Raw genomic sequence first — 18,980 nt, forward strand, 5'->3', positions numbered from 1 at the left:
GGTTTCTAACCAGCTTTTCAAAGCACTTCATCACTATAGAAGTGAGTGCTACAGGATGGTAATCATTCAGGGAGGCAGGGTGGGCAGTTTTGGGGACAGGAATGATGGTGGAGGACTTGAAACAAGTGGGGACAACACTCTGGCTGAGGGAGAGGTTAAAAATGGTGGTAAAGACTGGTGCTAGTTGGTTAGCACAGACTTTTAGCATACGTCCAGGGATGTTGTCCAGACCGCATGCTTTCCTGGTGTTAACTTTGTGTAGCACCTTCCTCACATCCATTTCTGAAATGACCAGTCTCTCCTCTTCTTCAGCTAGACCTGATGGTTCATAGTTTTCCTGGTCTGTGCTGGTAACCTCGAACCGTGAGTAGATGTTCAGTTTGTTGGCTAGGGAGGCACTGGCATTATTAAAGCTTGGGTTTGTAGTCTGTAACAGTTTGCAGGCTCTGCCACAGATGCCTGGAATCTGCCTGCTCAAACTGGGTCTCGATCTTTTCTCTGTATTTCCTTTTGGCTTCCCTCACTGTTTTCCTCAGGTTGTAGGAAGCTGCTTTGTATTCATCCATGTGGCCAGTCTGCAGCCCTGCATTGTAGGCAGCTGTGTGTGCGTTCAGAGCCTTCCGCACGGATCGGTCTACCCATGGCTTCTGATTGGGAAAAACCTTTACAGAGTGCGTGGGAATAGTCTCTCCTATCAGAAACTCTGTATACCCGAGCACTGCTGCTGTAAACTCCCTGACGTCATCAGAGCTGCACCGGAACATCTCCCAGTCTGCATCCTGCAGCTCGTCTTGTAGCATGGCTTGTGATTGGTCAGACCATAAGCTGCACCATTTGTCGTTTATCATAACACACACACCACCACCCCGGATTTTTCCCGAGTTCTCTGTCCTGTCCATGCGGTGAAGGGAGAACCCAGGCAGCTGTACAGCATGGTCCGGAATGGATGGCCATGTCTCTGTGAGGCAGAGAGCGTTGCAGTCCCTGAAGTTTCGCTGGAATTGTATCCGGGCTCTAAGGTCATCCAGTTCGTTGTTGATGTACTGGACATTAGCTAACTGTAAGCTGGGCATTGGTGTGGAGTATGCCCTGGCTAGTACCCAGTTCCTTACCCCGGCTCTTTTTTCTCCTCGTCGTCGCTGCTCTCTCAAGAGAAAAGTCCATTGTTTACCTGGCTCAGAGTGATCTCCAGAGGCCAGTTGGGGTCAGGATGAAAATGGGAATTATAGTGGTGAGTAAGGTCTATTCCAATGTTGATTAAAGTTTGTCGGTCTTATGTGTCTGTGGGTTAGCTCAATAATAGTGCAAAAAATCAGGTAAAATACACAAAAGTTGCAGTGTGGGTTGCGAGCACTAACATAGGCAGCCTTCCTTAGCGGCGCCATCTTGGGTTTGCATGACATGAAAAGGCAAGAATTTAGCAGTGAAATGCAAAAAAAACTGAATGGCCCCAGTCTCTGTCATTTGTCAGATTAATTGGCTCATTAAACAATTATGGTGTTGGGATGTCCCAAGAGTATCCAAAATCATGTTGAACTAAAGTAGGAAACAAGCCCATTGAAAGAGCATTCACAGTAAACCTGGATTCCGATCTCGAAATATTCATTCTAAATCCAGTGATCTAGTGATTGAAATAAGAAATCTTTGATTCAGTTGTTTATTTCCTGGTTTAATGGAGACTGATTCACTATAGAATTCAGTAAGCTGGAAGCACCCACAGTTAAAATCACTGGGCTCTCTAGAGGGGGGAGGTGCAACTTGGCAGCTCAGCAATCGGCTGATCCACCCACAGTGTGGGAAAGAACGGTTCTGCAGGTCCTTAATGCCTGTGGTTTTATAACCTCTGCCCTCAGCATGTTGTGACACCTAGTCTCTGCTCATCTATCCAGCCACTGTAACTGCATTCATTCAGTATTAGGACTGCACAGTCACTGGTTTTGTGCTTTGCACATATGGGCAATAACCTGATGTATTGCCCTAGCTATTTTGTTTGCACTGAAGCTGATATAACAGTCTTTCAATATACAGATATGCCGCTGTGTCTTACTTTGTCCTACATATTTTTGCACATGTACAATCCTCTGATATACAATCCTCTATGTTTTATCACATGTTCTGGTCATGCTGCTACATTTCATTTTGTACTCTACATTTATATCAAGTATGTAATTATAACACTGTTATCTGTCAATCTGTATACTTTGACAATGCAACTGTCATTTATATTTATTTATTTATATTAATTTTCTTAATATTCTTAGTATCATGCCACTGTATCACTTTAATTTCTCCATGACTGATTAATAAGTGTTTTTTTTTTTTTGTTTGTTTGTTTGTTTTTAAATTGGGGTTTGGGCCGTTGTCCCAGTTTTCTTTAATCATGTTCTACACACCCAGGGGCATCCGCCAGTGTAGTAACTCAAATAGGGAAACCCCGTGGAGGCCTGGGTCACCTCCCAGACTGCACATAATAGGGCTTCCAACCATTTATCGGAATTTTGGCCATCACAAACATAGGAATCATGTTCTTAAGCATTTTATTTAAAGCCCTCCACTAATCCATCAGTTTGAGTATGATGTGAGCCACCTGGCCAAATCACCCCAGGGTTTTAATTGGGCTGTGAACAAGACACCCTGTCCTGGAGAGGAATTCAAGAAGGTGTGATAAGGACTATCTGTTGACCTTTTTGGTCATAACAGTTGGCTTTGTTATGCATGTTTGTCACACATGGTGGAATATAAGATTATATTCTGTACATGCGGTTTCCTGAATGCTTATGTTCTTGTTGAAATCACCACATTATTCACCATGAAATAAGGATGCAATGATACCAGTCATGCCCTAAAGAATATTCTGGTTAAAAGTAAATGCAAATGACCAGATTTAATTCACATGGTCTCTCTAACCCACATTCCTGATTGTATTGTCCTGACCAGTCCAGTTCAAAATGAGTGCCACATCTTATAAATCCACTACAGAACTTAAGGAAGGGACACATTAAAGGAAGACAAAATGGAAAAAAAATTCCCTTAGCCAAGTTCCAAAATCTAGTGGAAAGACTTCCTAAAAGAGTGGAGGCTGTTATAGCAGAAGAGGAGTGGGATGGTCATCAAACACATTAGGGTATGGGTATAATGTTCATGAAATTTTAACTGAAGTGGTATTTACAATTAAAATTATCCCTGGCTATACAATGTTTGAGAACCCCAGCCCTACTTAGTATTGAGCAAAAATCGGCATCATGGCATGTTATTGAGCATGCACATGCATGTTCATGCACTTAGGCTATAAGGCCCATTCATCTAATGTTAACTAGTCTATTTTAAACAAAGTGCATTAGCTAGCCACATTCAATTTAAGAGTTTATTGTCAAATGCACAGTAAAACAAGCAGGTACACTACAATGAAGTTCTTACTATGCATTTCTTCCAATTAGTTACCTTGGATTGAGTAAGGTGGAGAAGAACTTCTCTAAGGTGGAGAAAAGGTTTTGTTTCAATTCATAAAATAAGTAATAAGTAAAGTATGTTTCTTGTCTGTATCTGAATCCCTGGTTGTCAAGGACCAATAGTGGCTGATCATCATTAACATAACTGGGTAAGAAGTGTTTTCACTCATTTAGGCTTGTCTGTATACATTTCTTCTCACCCAGCCAGAGTTTAATCCTAGAAATGAATGCTTCATGCTGTGCATTTTGTGCAACATGGTGGTAACATCATCTGTGAAGAAAGGCGCTATTCTTAAATTTGCATGACGTAGTATGGAAAAAATGAGTATCTTTCATGAAAGGTCTGAAAGTAGGAGAAAAGATTTACAGTTAGGTCCGGAAGCATTTGGACAATGACAGAGTTTTTGTGATTTTGACTTTATACACCACCAAAATGGATTTGAAATAAAAAAATCAAGATGTGATCGAAGTGTAGCCTGTCAGCTTTATTTTTAGAAGTTCCACAAAAATATGGCATTTACCATTTAGGAATTACAGCCATTTTCAGGGGCTCAAAGGTATTTGGACAAAGTGACATAATTGTAAATATAACCATAATTTTAATACTTGGATGAAAATCCTTTGCAGTCAATGACTGCCTGAAGTCTGGGGCCCATGTTCTAAAAACTCAAATTCTGAGTTTCCTCCCTGGAGATGCTTTGCCAGGGCTTCACTGCAGCCACCTTCATTTGCTGCTTGTTAATGGGTCTTTCTGCCTTCAGTCTTGTCTTCAGTAAGTGAAACGCATGCTCTATTAGGTTGAGATCAGGCGACTGACTTGGCCATTGAAGAATATTCCATTTCTTTGCCTTCAAAAAGTCTTGAGTTGCTTTCGCATTATGTTTAGGGTCATGATCCACCTGCACTGTGAAGTGGTGTCCTATCAGTTTGTAGCATTTGGCTGAATGTGAGCAGAGAGTATAGCCCTATACACCTTAGAATTCATCTTGCTACTTCTGTCAGCAGTCATATCATCAATAAACACCAGTGAGCCCGTTCCTTTGGCAGCCATACCATATGGCATACCATATGGCATGCCCATGCCATAACACTTCCTCCAGCATGTTTGACACAAGATGTGGTATACTTTGGATCATGAGCTGTTCTTTTCTTTTGCCATACTTTTCTCTTCCCATCATTCTGGTACAAGTTAATCTTGGTTTCAGCAGTCCAAAGAATCTTATTCCAGAACATGGTAGGCTTTTTTAGATGTTTTCTGGCAAAGTCTAATCTGGCTTTCCTGTTCTTGAATGTTACCATTTTTTGCACCTTGTTGTAAACCCTCTGTATTTACATTCATGAAGGTGTCTCTTGATTGTAGATTTTGACAATGATATGCCTAACTTCTCCAGAGTATTCTTGACTTCTGCTGATGTTGTGAAGGGGTTTTTCTTCACCAAGGAAAGGATTCTGCGATCATCCACTTTAGTTGTCTTCCATGGTCTTCCAGGCCTTTCGATGTTGTTGAGCTCACCAGTGCTTTCTTTCTTTTTAAGAATGTACCTAACTAAGTTTTTTGCTATCTCTCTTATAGATTTATGTTGTTTTTTCAGCCTAATGATGGCCTCTTTCACTTGCATTGAGATCTCCTTGGACTTAATATTGGTAGTTCAAGTTGAACAGCTGCCAAATGCCAATTCAATACCTGATACCAACTCCAGAACTTTTATCTGCTTCATTTGTCTTGAAGTAACGAGGGAATGGACTGCACCTGGTCAATTAACTTCTTGTCAGTCAATTGTCCAAATACCTTTGAGCCCCTGAAAATGGAAGTACTTTGCTTAAAATGGCTGTAATTCCTAAATGGTAAATGCCATATTTTTGTGGAACCTCTTAAAATAAACCTGAAAGTCTACACTTCGATCACATCTTGACAGTTTTATTTCAAATCCATTGTGGTGGTGTATAAAGGCAAAATCACAAAAAACTCTGTCATTGTCCAAATACTTCCAGACCTAACTGTATATTTTACGAAGCCTACTCCTGACATTTCCATTCACTCTTCCAGAATGGTGGTGAGTGTTTGCGGGCTTATGTCTCAGTGGCTCTGGAGCAGGTGGGTCAGTGGCAGGATGAGCAGGGCCACAGCGGCTTGTGGTATGTCATGCAGGTCGTCAGTCAGCTTCTGGACCCACGCACGTCTGAGTTCACTGCCACCTTCGTTGGTCGCCTGGTTTCTACATTGATTGCTCGTGCTGGCACACAGCTGGGGGAGCAATTGGACCAAATGTTGCGTGCCATCCTTAGTAAAATGCAGCAAGCTGAGACTCTCAGCGTCATGCAGGTAAGTGCAAATGAAATGCTTATACCCAAAATCTCTAATGATTGTGGTATTTTTAACTTTGGGTAATTTTAGTTACCTTCACAATCACACAACAAATGACATAAATATAGAAAAAAAAATATTTAAAAATCTGTAAATATAAATATTTTTATCATTTAGAACCACTGAGATATACAGTTCAATATTCAGTATATCTAGGACAGATTTAGTTTGCTCCAGAGGAGCTCACAAAACCCTAGTCACTATGAACAAATGTTTGATTAAAGAAAATATCCAAACCTGTTCACTCAGCAGACACAGCTTTTTTACTTAGATTAAGTAAGACTGAGTTGGTCTGTTTAATCATCTTCCCTCTGCAGTCTCTGATCATGGTGTTTGCCCACCTGGTCCATTCACAACTAGAGCCTCTATTGGAGTTTCTGTCCAGTCTGCCAGGGCCGACAGGAAAACCTGCTCTAGAGTTTGTCATGATGGAATGGATGAGCCGCCAGCATCTTTTCTATGGGCAGTACGAAGGCAAAGTCAGGTTTGGGCTTGCTACTTTCCCTGTCAGTCATATACAAGGAGCATAAATTCGAGACTGATTCAACGTTCTGTGACCATATTATTTTCTACTTGTAGTGCTATAGCTTTGTGCAAACTCCTTCAGCATGGCATTAACTCCAATGACAAGCGCCTGCAAGATATAATAGTCAAAGGGGAGGAAATCTTTAATCCTGATGAAGGCATTCGCACTCGATCTAAATCTGCTAAAAGTAAGTATGCATATTTTTGTTAAAAATGTGGTTTTAATTAGAAATTGGGAGTCTCATAATTCTCTGTGTAACACATTTCAGACCCAGAGCGGTGGACTAACATTCCCTTGCTAGTGAAGATTTTTAAACTTATTGTCAATGAGCTCTCATCTGTAGTGGAGGCGAACTCACATCGAGCAAACCCTGCAGACTGGAGTCAAGGTAATCATTTAACTTTTTAAAAAAATATATTTAAAGCTCCAGGATGTAAGATTTTGGAATTTTACCATCTACTGCAAGCTTCTTGCAGAAGAACATTTCGAAACATGGACATTGTGCTGTCCCACATTAATCTTATGGCTGTGTAAGATTAGTATAACTAAATAGTAATGACAACAGTGGTCTCAAGGCTCCAGACTAGTACTCCTGTCAACCCGGGGATGGTAAAAATAGGGTGAAAAAAATGAATGATGTAATATCTGTTTTGGGATGCTTTCGGGACAATAATGTTGTATGCGTTTGCACTAAATGCCTGTAAAATATATAAAGTAACAAGTGAATGATTGCGTTACGGAAGGTGGGCCTTTTTTTTTTTTTCCCCCAACAAAAAAAAGTGGCTACTTCTAAGCTATGGTGGGAGGATCGCCATGACAGTCAGTTCTTGAGAATCAAATGTCACCGTTTCCCATGGCAACGGTAAGGTGTGCCACTCAGTTGCTATCAGCGATGCTGCAATTTTTTTAAATACCCAAAGCTAACAATTTGCCAGCAATCAAAAAGAAAAATGATGGAGTGAGATGTTAAAAAAATTCACTATTAATGGTGAACCTTTTTAAAGCGAACTACTCTAGTATCAACTATTCCCTGATCAAATCCCAATGTGGTTAAGCTATGTTGGACTAGCCACATGTAAAATGTGATGTACACAGCAGCAACAGTGTGTTCTTTATCTCTCCACTCCCTTTTTTTGAGTATAAATGCAATGGGCGTTCTGAAAATAAATTTTCAGATAATACATATTGTTGTCTGTATAATGGTGATATTCTTACTAAGGCTTGTGCTTATTATTCCTAATTACATGAAATGCGTAAAGCAGAACACGAAATTAAACCGAGAAATAAATCAAACAGTATTGTAAACAAAAGAAATGTAGTATTTGGGTATTTTCAGTTTGGGACAGCTGACACAAAGTTTCAGGACGGTTCTTGAAAAAGTTAGTCTGGAACCCTAAATGGTGTAGTGGCATACTATTAAGTATGCAGTTTGGGGCTCAGCCCAAGAATGTGTGTCTCACAGATGCTTGGTATTACTGAAATGTTATGAGAATTAAAATAACTTTTGTATTGTGCAAATCAGTATTACTACCACTGTTCCTGAGTTACTGAGCCTCTTAACAAGAGCTCTAACTGTTTGCTATATCAAAAAAATATAATACCTAATATTAGCTAGTTAACTAAAATATAAGCTATGTTTGAAGCAAAATGGTTTCTCTGCTGTAATCTAACACTGTTTTGCTCTGAGCCAAGCTATGGGCTAAATGACTGTAGTGGCTTTCCTTGAGGTTCAGCATATCTCTGAGGTTGATGCAATTAGCCCACTAGCGTTTTTCCTTTAAATTCATGATCTGCGTTCACTGTCTAAGTTATCTTATGTTTGGCACAAACCAGAAAGTGTTATCACAGACATTGAGAAATAAAAAATATACAGATCAGGTGAGCAATCACTCTCTCTTTCCCTATACCAGAGTTTTAAATTACAAAAACATGGAGAAACTTAACACCTCCCATTAGTCACTGCCAGCTATCATGAGTTCTCTAGATCAATTAGGTAACAATGCAGTCTCCACAACAAAGATGCATCAGTTGACTATCATGCATTAGCTTTCCACCAAATTAGAGAACAAATAAATGCCATCTATTTTTTCCTTTTTATAGTGTAGCAGACGTATGCACACAAAATTCCCCTGGTACAGCACTGACTCAATTACTTTTACAGGATTGTCAGGATGGCTCACAGCTCAGGAGCATCATGTTATAAAATTTAAAAAATATTTTTTCTTCCCTGATTCAATAAACATTTTAAAACAAAGAAATCATATGCATTGTAACTTTAAAAAGTAATTCTGCTCAAGAACAGTAAATGTCTCTGTTTCAGATTCAGGAGGAATGTGGGAAGATCAGGAGGAAGAGGAGGAGGAGGAGGAGGATAATGAAGAAGGTGAATTAGAAGGGCAACTTCTTTCTGACCTGATATCCTCTAACAAATATGGTGAGCCTAAACTTATATAATATGTTAATATATTTAAACTAGAGGTGGTGAATAATTTTGCCACATGTGTTTTTGAATGAAATGGCTATTTAAAAAATGTTCTTTTGATTAGAGGAAAAGTAAGCAGTTTCTCCAATTGTATGAGTGGAATATTTGAATAATTGTGTGTAATGTTTCTTTTATACAGTAACTTTTGAATGGTGTCAACCAAACATTGGGACCATAGTTAGAGACTTGGACTTGAGTTGCATGTTGACTGACGTGTGACTTCTGTTGAACTGTAGACTGAAGACTTGTGAAAGAAATTAGTTTTTTGGAACTGGACATGTTTACATGTATAGTGTTTTTGTTAGGATTGATTTTATTATATTAAAACTTTATGCATTATATATTATTATTTATATGTTGTATATATATTGTATGTACTTACAGTGTAAGTGATTTTGTGTGAAAGAGTTTAACTCTGAAGTGCTTCATTTTAAATTTGAAGTGCTACATTTAAAGTTTAAACACTCACCATCCACTTTATTAGGAACACCTGCTCATTCATGCAGTTATCTAATCAGCCAATAATGTGGCAGCAGCACAATGTAAAAAATCATGCAGATACATGTCAAGAGCTTCAGTTAATGTTCACATCAAACATCAGAATGAAGAAAAAGTGTGATCTCTGTGTCTTTACCCATGACTTGGTTGTTGGTGCCAGATGGGCTGGTTTGAGTATTTCATAAACTGCTGATCTCCTGGGAATTTCACACACAATGGTCTCTAGAGTTTACACAGAATGGTGCAAAAAAACAAAAAAAAACAAAGTCAAGTGACTGGACGGTCCGCATGCTGGAACACCTTCTTAATGAGAGAGATCAGAGGAGGATGACCAGACAGGTTTGAGCTGACAAGAAGTCTATAGTAACTCAAATAAGCACTCTTTACAACCTGGTGAGCAGAAAAGCATCTCAGAATGCACAACATGTCAAACTTTGAGGTTGGTTGGCTACAACAGCAGAAGACCACATCAGGTTCCACTCCTGTCACTGAAACTGGACAGTTGAAGACAGGAAAAAGACCAGGTGGCAACCTTTGGAGCCCATCTCTCCAGTATGCCGGCTAGCTGATGTTAGCATGTCGCGTTTGCCCACTCAGCCATTCAGCTGCTTGAAAGCCAAATGATGGTACCAGAAACAAGCTAGGTTTCACTCATAGCGATGATGGTTAAGAGTACCACTACTGCCCTACCACTTCCTTATAATGAGTTCTCAGCGATTTTTCAACTGAATATATTGCTGTTAGCATTGTTAGCATAGCTTACTGGTGGTTAGCTATCATTATATACATTTCTATGAAGGTAGTTCATCCAAAAAATTGCCTTACCTGGCTGTTGGAAGGCATTGATTTATTGCATTTGGTGATTAATAACCATTACATTTCACTTATGCTGAGTGTTTGGTGCAGCGGTGAGCACTGGAGCCCCATGTCTCCAGTGTACTGGCTGGCTGATGTTAGCATATTAGCATTTAGCCTTTGCCCAATCTACCATTAAGCTGCTTGAAAACCAAGTTATACCTCCAAAATATGACTCATACTGGTTTATGAGTATGATAGGGTGCCTAGACTGCCCTGTTTTTAGTTTGTAATGAGTTTTAGAGAGACCTCACTTGAACATAATGCTGTTTGCATAGTTAGCAAAGCTCCATGGTTATCTCAGTTTTCATACATTTCACTGTCATTCATCCAAAGCGTGTCCAAAAAACGACTGACAGGAGGCCCATCCAAACAACTGTGGTCCGGGAGGCAGTTTGGGCAGGTTTTTGGCTGAGAAAACCTGAAAATACACTCGTGCTGAGACCATTCCTTAAACCATTATTATTATTATTATTTTATCATTTTCTTCATATTTTCCAGGTTATTTGTACATGTAATAAATGAGAACCAAGATGAATGTCTGGGTCCTCTAGAACTCTTGCAGGGTCTTAAAATTGTTATTCTTATCATATTGTCAGTTTGATAAATATCACCATGGATCTGTTTTGCACTAATGAAGAATTTATTCATTTTCTGTGCATCCATGTAATGTACTTTTTTATCTTTTCAGATGATGATTTTTATGAGGATGATGATGAAGATGACCCAGATGCTTTAAAAGATCCTATATATCAAATAGACCTGCAGGTAACTTGCTCACTATGTCTCTGTACTGAATGAAGCTGTGGCTTAACTTGTATAAATGGCTTTTTTCTCTTCCCCAGGCCTATCTTACAGATTTCCTGTCTCAGTTTGCCCAGCAGCCATGTTACAACATGTTTTTTGGCCATCTAAATGACTCTGAGAGAAAGGTTCTGCAGTCCATTGGAATTTAAACTGCACCTCTACTCATCAACTTTAAAAACTGTGCCCTTGTTTACCACTCACTTGTATGTTTGCAAACTTGACTGGAGTGCCATTGGAAAGTTTTTTTTAACCTGCACTTGTGAACCCTAAAACCAGTTGAGGGCTTTGTATTTTTTTCCTCAAAGACAATGCACATATTGACGTCTCCTGTCTACTCATATACCTAAGGAGATGCAGAAGAAATGCACTGAGGATCACCCAGGACGCAACCCATGCTAAAGAACATAATACTGTTAATGCACAAAATGATACAGTTAACAAGGCACAAGGATTTGAAGGGTATCAGTTAATTTGTTTGCAAAGGGACTAATGTCAAGAATGGTTAAAAAGTATACTGTCATCTGTTCTCTCTCATATCAATTCATGGAGATTTACAAATCTTTCTGTAAAGGAAGGCATAGATTTTGATGAACAACAGATGAACCTGATATGGGGAATGTTGGGAAAAATTCATGTGTTTTGTAATGCACAGATATCATGATCCTCATCTTTATGGCTGTGGAATGTGGTGGGTGTGAAAGATTCCACGTGCCATGGTAATAAATAGCCTCTCCTTGCACCCCATTGAAATCTGGGAATATGTTTAAAAATAAACCTATGAATTTTCCAACTACCAGCAGTGCTTTATACTGGGGTGTGTGTGTGTGTGTGTGTGTGTGTGTGTGTATGTATGTATGTGTCTGTGTGTGTGTATGTATGTGTATATATATATATATACACATATAATCACACACACACACACACAGTCAGGTCTGGAAATATTTGGACAATGACAGAGTTTTTGTGATTTTGCCTTTATACACCACCACAATGGATTTGAAATAAACCAATCAAGATGTGATCAAAGTATAGACTTTCAGCTTTATTGTAAGAGGTTTCACAAAAATATGGCATTTACCATTTAGGAATTACAGCCATTTTAAGCAAAGTACTTCCATTTTCAGGGACTCCAAGGTATTTAGACAATTGGACTGGAGCTACCAACATGAAGTCCAAAACCTTGTGTGTGGCCAAATCAACAGTTGGGTACATTCTTAAAAAGAAAGAAAGCACTGGTGAGCTCAACAACATCGAAAGGCCTGGAAGACCATGGAAGACAACTAAAGTGGATGATCGCAGAATCCTTTCCTTGGAGGCAGTGTTATGGCATGGGCATGTATGGCTGCCAATGGAATGGGCTCACTGGTGTTTATTGATGATGTGACTGCTGACAGGAGTAGTATGGTGAATTCTGAGGTGTATAGAGCTATACTCTCTGCTCACATTCAGCCAAATGCTACAAAACTGATAGGACGCCGCTTCACAGTGCAGGTGGATAATGACCCTAAACATACTGCGAAAGCAACTCAAGACTTTTTGAAGGCAAAGAAATGGAATATTCTTCAATGGCCAAGTCAGTCACCTGATCTCAACCCAATAGAGCATGCTTTTCACTTACTGAAGACAAGACTGAAGGCAGAAAGACCCATTAACAAGCAGCAAATGAAGGTGGCTGCAGTGAAGGCCTGGCAAAGTATCTCCAGGGAGGAAACTCAGAATTTGAGTTTTTAGAAAATGGGCTCCAGACTTCAGGCAGTCATTGACTGCAAAGGATTTTCATCCAAGTATTAAAATTATGGTTATATTTACAATTATGTCCAAATATCTTTGAGCCCCTAAAAATAGAGGTACTTTGTTGAAAATGGCTATAATTCCTAAATGGTAAATGCCATATTTTTGTGGAACCTCTTAAAGCTGAAAGTCTACACTTCGATCACATCTTGATTGTTTTATTTCAAATCCATTGTGGTGTATAAAGGCAAAATCACAAAAACTCTGTCATTGTCCATATACTTCCAGACCTGGAGGAAGTATTTCCTCCATAAACACACACAGTATATACAGTCAGGTCTGTGAGTATTTGGACAATGACACAATTTTCGTAATTTTAATTCAATTAAATTTTATTTGTATAGCACTTTTAACAATGGACATTGTCACAAGGCAGCTTTAGAGAAATAAATACATTCAGATTAAATAAAATAAAAATAATTTGTAAATATGTGAATTTATCCCTAATGAGCAAGCCAGAGACGATGGTGGCAAGGAAAAAAAATCACTGAGATGATATGAGGAAGAAACCTTGAGAGGAACCAGACTCAAAAGGGAACCCATATCAGGGTGATGATAGATTAACAGTGCAATTATAAATAAATCCCTCCTATAACCGTGTACTACATGGACAAATAGTGCAATTGTGCAACCAGTAAATTCATTACAGTTTTCACATGAAGTCCGGTTTGTTGAACCTATCCACTGTCCACTGATGGAGACCTGAGTGCAAAACTGCCCACAGCAACCGCAGCCCCAAAGCAACCACAGCAATCGCAGTACAACTCCTCATATGAGATCCCCAAGCCATCTCCACAGCCCCCAAGTGGCACCATCCCCAGCAATCCCAATGATCTTCAGGCCATCCATGTGGGGCCACCCCCAGCAGCAACAAGCAATCTCAGCCGGTGAGAACTCCAACCAGAAGTAGGGCATCAGGATGGATCAGGCAGGTCCGGAGAGATGAAGTGGTCAGGATCACTGGTTTCTCAGTAATAGCATGTGTAGCTCGACAGAGAGAGAGGGAGAGATTGTTAGGTAAGTTTTTGTCCCGTAATATACTGCTCAAAAAAATACGGGAACACTTAATCATTACAGTATAACACCAAGTCAGTTAAACTTCAGGGATATCAATCTGTCCTGTTAGGAAGCAGTGAATCAGTTTCACCTGCTTTGGTGCAAATGAAAGTGACAACAGGTGCACTGGAGAGGAAACAGCAAGACAACCCCCAAAAAAAGGTAATGGTTTTGCAGGTGGTGGCCACAGACAATTGCTCTCTCCTTATCCTTCCTGACTGGTTTGTCTGTAGTTTTGTTAGGGTTCTTGTTACTACTTGTAGCATGAGGCAGTACCTGCAAGCCAATCAGGTTGCACAGGTAGTCCAGCTCCTCCAGGATGGCACCATCCATACGTGCTGTCCAAGGAGTTTGGAGGGCCTCCCAGCACAGTTTCAAGAGCAAGGAGGAGATAGTGTGAGAAGGGCCGTTACACAAGGAGAGCTGGACAGGGCCGTAGAAGGGCAATAACCCAGCAGCAGGACTGGTACCTGCTCCTTTGTGCGAGGAGGAATAGGAGCAGCACTGCCACAGCCCTACAAAATGACTTCCAGCAGGCTACTGGTGTGCATGTTTCTGACCAAACTGTCAGAAACAGACTCCATGAGGGTGGCATGAGGGCTCGATGTCCTCTGGTGGGACCTGTGCTCACAGCCCAGCACTGGCATTCGCCAGAGAACACCAGAATTGGATGGTCCGCCATTGGCGCCCCATTCTCTTCACGGATGAGAACAGGTTCACCCTGAGCATATGTGACAGACGTGAACGAGTCTGGAGATGCCGTGAGGAACGTTATGCTGCATCATCCAGCATGACCGGTTTGGCAGTGGGTCAGTGATGGTCTGGGGATGAATATTGTTGGAGGGTCGCACAGACCTCCACGTACTAGCCAACAGTACCCTTAGTGCAGTTAGGTACTGGGATGAAATCCTCAGAGCTATTGTAAGACCAAATCCTCAGAGCTATTGTAAGACCATTCCACTGGTGCAGTGGGCCCTGGGTTCCTCCTGGTGCATGACAGTGCCCGGCCTCATGTGGCCAGATTGTGTAGGCAGTTTCTGGATGATGAAGGCATTGATGCCATTGACTGGCCCTCACGTTCCCCAGACCTGAATCCAATTGAGTACCTCGGGGACATTATGTATCGGACCATCCGAAGCCGCGAAGTAGCACCACAGACTGTCCAGGAGCTCACTGATGCCCTGATCCAGGTCTGGAAGGAGATCCCCAGGACACCATCCGCCATCTCATCAGGAGCATGCCCAGAGATTGTCGGAAGTGCATACAGGCACGTGGGGGCCATACACACTACTAGCTTACATTATGAGTTGCCATGATGAAATTCATGCAAGTTGGATCAGCCTGTAATTTCAATTTGTTAACTTTTCATAACTAAAGGGGAGAGACAGAAGGTAACACAGACATGAGGGCGAGAAAGCTATACCCCCTGCTGTAGCCTTCACTATTCGAGGTACCAACAAATAGCCTGCACCTTTTGATCGAAGTAGCTGTGGCAGATCATAAAAGACCAAAAGTTTGCTCAGGTACTGTAGTATGAGACCATTCAGTGCTTTATAGGTCAATAGTAGTATTTTATAATCAATATGAAATTTGATTGGGAGCCAGTGCAGTGTGGATAAGATAGGGGTGATGTGGTCATATCTTTTGGTTCTAGTAAGGACTCGTTGCTCTATTTTGGACTAACCGGAGTTTGTTTATGCATCTACAGGAACATCTAGACAGCAAGGCATTACAATAATCCAACCTAGAGGTAACAAAGGCACAAACTAATTTTTCTGCATTGTGTTGTGACATTATATTTCTTATCTTAGCAAAGTTTCTGAGAAGAAAGCAAGCTATCCTAGTAATATTATATACATAAGCTTCAAATGAAAGACTGGAGTCAGTAATCACACCAAGGTCTTTTACTGCTGCACATGATGAATTTTACCTCTGTACACCACCACAATAGATCTGACATGAAGCAATCAAGATTCAGGAAGTGTAGACTTTCAGCTTTAATTCAAGGGGTTTAACAAAAATATTGCATGAACTGTTTAGGCCATTTTTTGCAGTCCCACCATTTTCACAGGCTCAAAAGTATTTGGAGAAACTAACATAATCATTAGTATCTGGATTATTTTAACACTTGGATGCAAATCCGTCTCGGATATTCCTAAAGATTTTAAAGTTTCCGGTTTCCAGTTGAGTGAACGCTGGCGCGTTTTGGTTGCCGCTACTCACTGGTTTATTGTTTTACTCTTTTATATCTGGACATTTTATGTTGGGAAATTTATCTAGCCTCTGTTGTACTATTGAACTCATTTTAACCTCAGACTTTTGAATTCTGCGGCTGCTGTTTGATATCCTGACTTTGCAGCGGAGGATTTGTGTTTGTAGCCCTACCTCACTGGTGACTTCCCGGACTCCGTAGGTTTGCCGGTCCTAGTACTACAAGATTTCATCATCTGTTGCTTAAGCTGCTGCTATGGATCATTTTCTGTTCTGCTGTGATCAGTGCGGCTCCTTGACTGATGTACTCGGCGGCAGACCTGTACAGACTTAGACATCCACTGTCGCTGCTCAATCATCCGGATCTCATACGCCGACCGAAATACATTCATCGTGGGTCTTGTCGTAATATCCGCACCACTTCTGTTAATCCTGATTGCAGTGGACAAATTCGGTCCTTTCGGTCTACTAACCCAAGACTGCCTAAAAATGCTGGGAGGTCTGTTGATCATGAAGTGCTTACTTCGTTGCCCAGGTCAGATTACATGCCTTCTGCACTCCGTTTTGCACTTTTTAGTGTTCGGTCACTCAACAATAAGACGTCTCTCATTCGTGACCTTAATGGGGACCAAAATATTGATTTCATGTGTGTGACTGAGACTTGGAAGAAGCCTAATGACTATTTTCATTTAAATCAAACAGTACCACCAGGATATGAATATGTATGTAAACCACATTGCTCTAGTAAGGGGGGTGGCCTTGCACTTATTTATCGTGACATATATAAAGTCTATCCAATTTCTATATCAGAGCCATCAACTTTTGAAATTCTGGTGGAACAACTTAAAGGTTCAATACATACTATTCTTGTCATGATTTATAGACCACCAAAGGCATCTGCTATGAATACTTTTCTTAGTGAATTTTCTACCATTTTAACATATCTGTGTACCCTATCTCCGAATATCATGCTGATGGGAGATTTTAATATTCATTTTGACAATACTGCTAGCACTCAATATAATGATTTTAAATTGGTTCTGGATAGTGCCGACCTTGTGCAGTTTGTTAATTTTCCAACACATAATAAGGGACATACACTATATTACCAAAAGTATTCGGTCACCCATCCAAATGATCAGAATCAGGTGTCCTAATCACTTGGCCTGGCCACAGGTGTATAAAATCAAGCACTTAGGCATGCAGACTGTTTTTACAAACATTTGTGAAAGAATGGGCCGCTCTCAGCAGCTCAGTGAATTCCAGCGTGGAACTGTCATAGGATGCCACCTGTGCAACAAATCCAGTCATGAAATTTCCTCGCTCCTAAATATTCCACAGTCAACTGTCAGCTTTATCATAACAAAATGGAAGAGTTTGGGAACAACAGCAACTCAGCCACGAAGTGGTAGGCCACGTAAACTGACGGAGAGGGGTCAGCGGATGCTGAAGCGCATAGTGCAAAGAGGTCGTCGACTTTCTTCACAGTCAATTGCTACAGAGCTCCAAACTTCATGTGACCTTCAGATTAGCCCAAGTACAGTACGCAGAGAGCTTCATGGAATGGGTTTCCATGGCCGAGCAGCTGCATCCAAGCCACACATCACCAAGTGCAATGCAAAGCGTCGGATGCAGTGGTGTAAAGCACGCCGCCACTGGACTCTAGAGCAGTGGAGACCCGTTCTCTGGAGTGAGGAATCACGCTTTTCCATCTGGCAATCTGATGGACGAGTCTGGGTTTGGAGGTTGCCAGGAGAACGGTACATTTCGGACTGCATTGTGCCGAGTGTGAAATTTGGTGGAGGAGGAATTATGGTGTGGGGTTGTTTTTCAGGAGTTGGGCTTGGCCCCTTAGTTCCAGTGAAAGGAACTTTGAATGCTTCAGGATACCAAAACATTTTGGACAATTCCATGCTCCCAACCTTGTGGGAACAGTTTGGAGCAGGCCCCTTCCTCTTCCAACATGACTGTGCACCAGTGCACAAAGCAAGGTCCATAAAGACATGGATGACAGAGTCTGGTGTGGATGAACTTGACTGGCCTGCACAGAGTCCTGACCTGAACCCGACAGAACACCTTTGGGATGAATTACAGCGGAGACTGAGAGCCAGGCCTTCTCGACCAACATCAGTGTGTGACCTCACCAATGCGCTTTTGGAAGAATGGTCAAAAATTCCTATAAACACACTCCTCAACCTTGTGGACAGCCTTCCCAGAAGAGTTGAAGCTGTAATAGCTGCAAAAGGTGGACCGACATCATATTGAACCCTATGGGTTAGGAATGGGATGGCACTTAAGTTCATATGTGAGTCAAGGCAGGTGACCGAATACTTTTGGTAATATAGTGTATTTTAGATCTTGTATGCTGTTCTGGTGTTATGCCTTATAATTTTACTTCAACTGAATTTTCTATTTTGGATCACAAGCCTATATTCTTTAATATTTCTCTTCTTTTGGCAAGAGTAAAACCTCAACGCTCTGTCTCATTTCATAATATCAAAAATATTGACCTTAATGTTTTGGATGGAATGATTGATCACTCTGTAAACCAGTGCTGTTTTTTTTTTTACTTCTACATCTGATTTGGTACACTTTTATAACAACAGTCTGTCTCTCATACTTGACACTGTGGCTCCTTTGAGAACTCGCGTTGTATCTTTTGTTAACTCTTCTCCTCGGTATACTCCTGAACTTCGCCACCAAAAGGCCTTAGGTCGTCGATTGGAGAGACTATGCAAAAAAACTGGTCTTGAAGTTCATAAACAGATGTATTCTGAGCATTTGGTTTCCTACAAGGCTGCACTGGAAAGAGCAAAATCATCATTTTATGCAAATATCATTACTAATGGACAGTCTAATACAAGGACTTTGTTCAGTACTGTTAACAAACTGTTGAAACCTCATGATACTGTTTCACTTTCTCCCACTCAATGTGTTTCT

The 18,980-nt window shown here is 40.8% G+C and overlaps 1 protein-coding gene across 4 annotated transcripts in view; it reads left to right on the forward strand.

The window, feature by feature from the left end:
* The window catches only part of ipo9 (importin 9), a 51,479-nt gene extending 39,704 nt beyond the window's left edge, over window positions 1-11,775 (forward strand). For all 4 annotated transcript variants that reach the window (XM_026935242.3, XM_026935241.3, XM_026935244.3 and 1 more), the window contains exons 18-24: window positions 5,497-5,772; window positions 6,132-6,298; window positions 6,394-6,527; window positions 6,609-6,728; window positions 8,661-8,774; window positions 10,867-10,943; window positions 11,021-11,775. In XM_026935242.3, the coding sequence (XP_026791043.3) occupies window positions 5,497-5,772; window positions 6,132-6,298; window positions 6,394-6,527; window positions 6,609-6,728; window positions 8,661-8,774; window positions 10,867-10,943; window positions 11,021-11,131 (999 nt within the window). In that variant the 3' untranslated portion in view covers window positions 11,132-11,775. The remainder of the gene's footprint in view (window positions 1-5,496; window positions 5,773-6,131; window positions 6,299-6,393; window positions 6,528-6,608; window positions 6,729-8,660; window positions 8,775-10,866; window positions 10,944-11,020) is intronic.
* Window positions 11,776-18,980: the final 7,205 nt, after the last annotated feature.

The sequence above is a fragment of the Pangasianodon hypophthalmus genome, chromosome 20 (genome assembly GCF_027358585.1).
Source record: "Pangasianodon hypophthalmus isolate fPanHyp1 chromosome 20, fPanHyp1.pri, whole genome shotgun sequence".
Classification (NCBI taxonomy): domain Eukaryota; kingdom Metazoa; phylum Chordata; class Actinopteri; order Siluriformes; family Pangasiidae; genus Pangasianodon; species Pangasianodon hypophthalmus.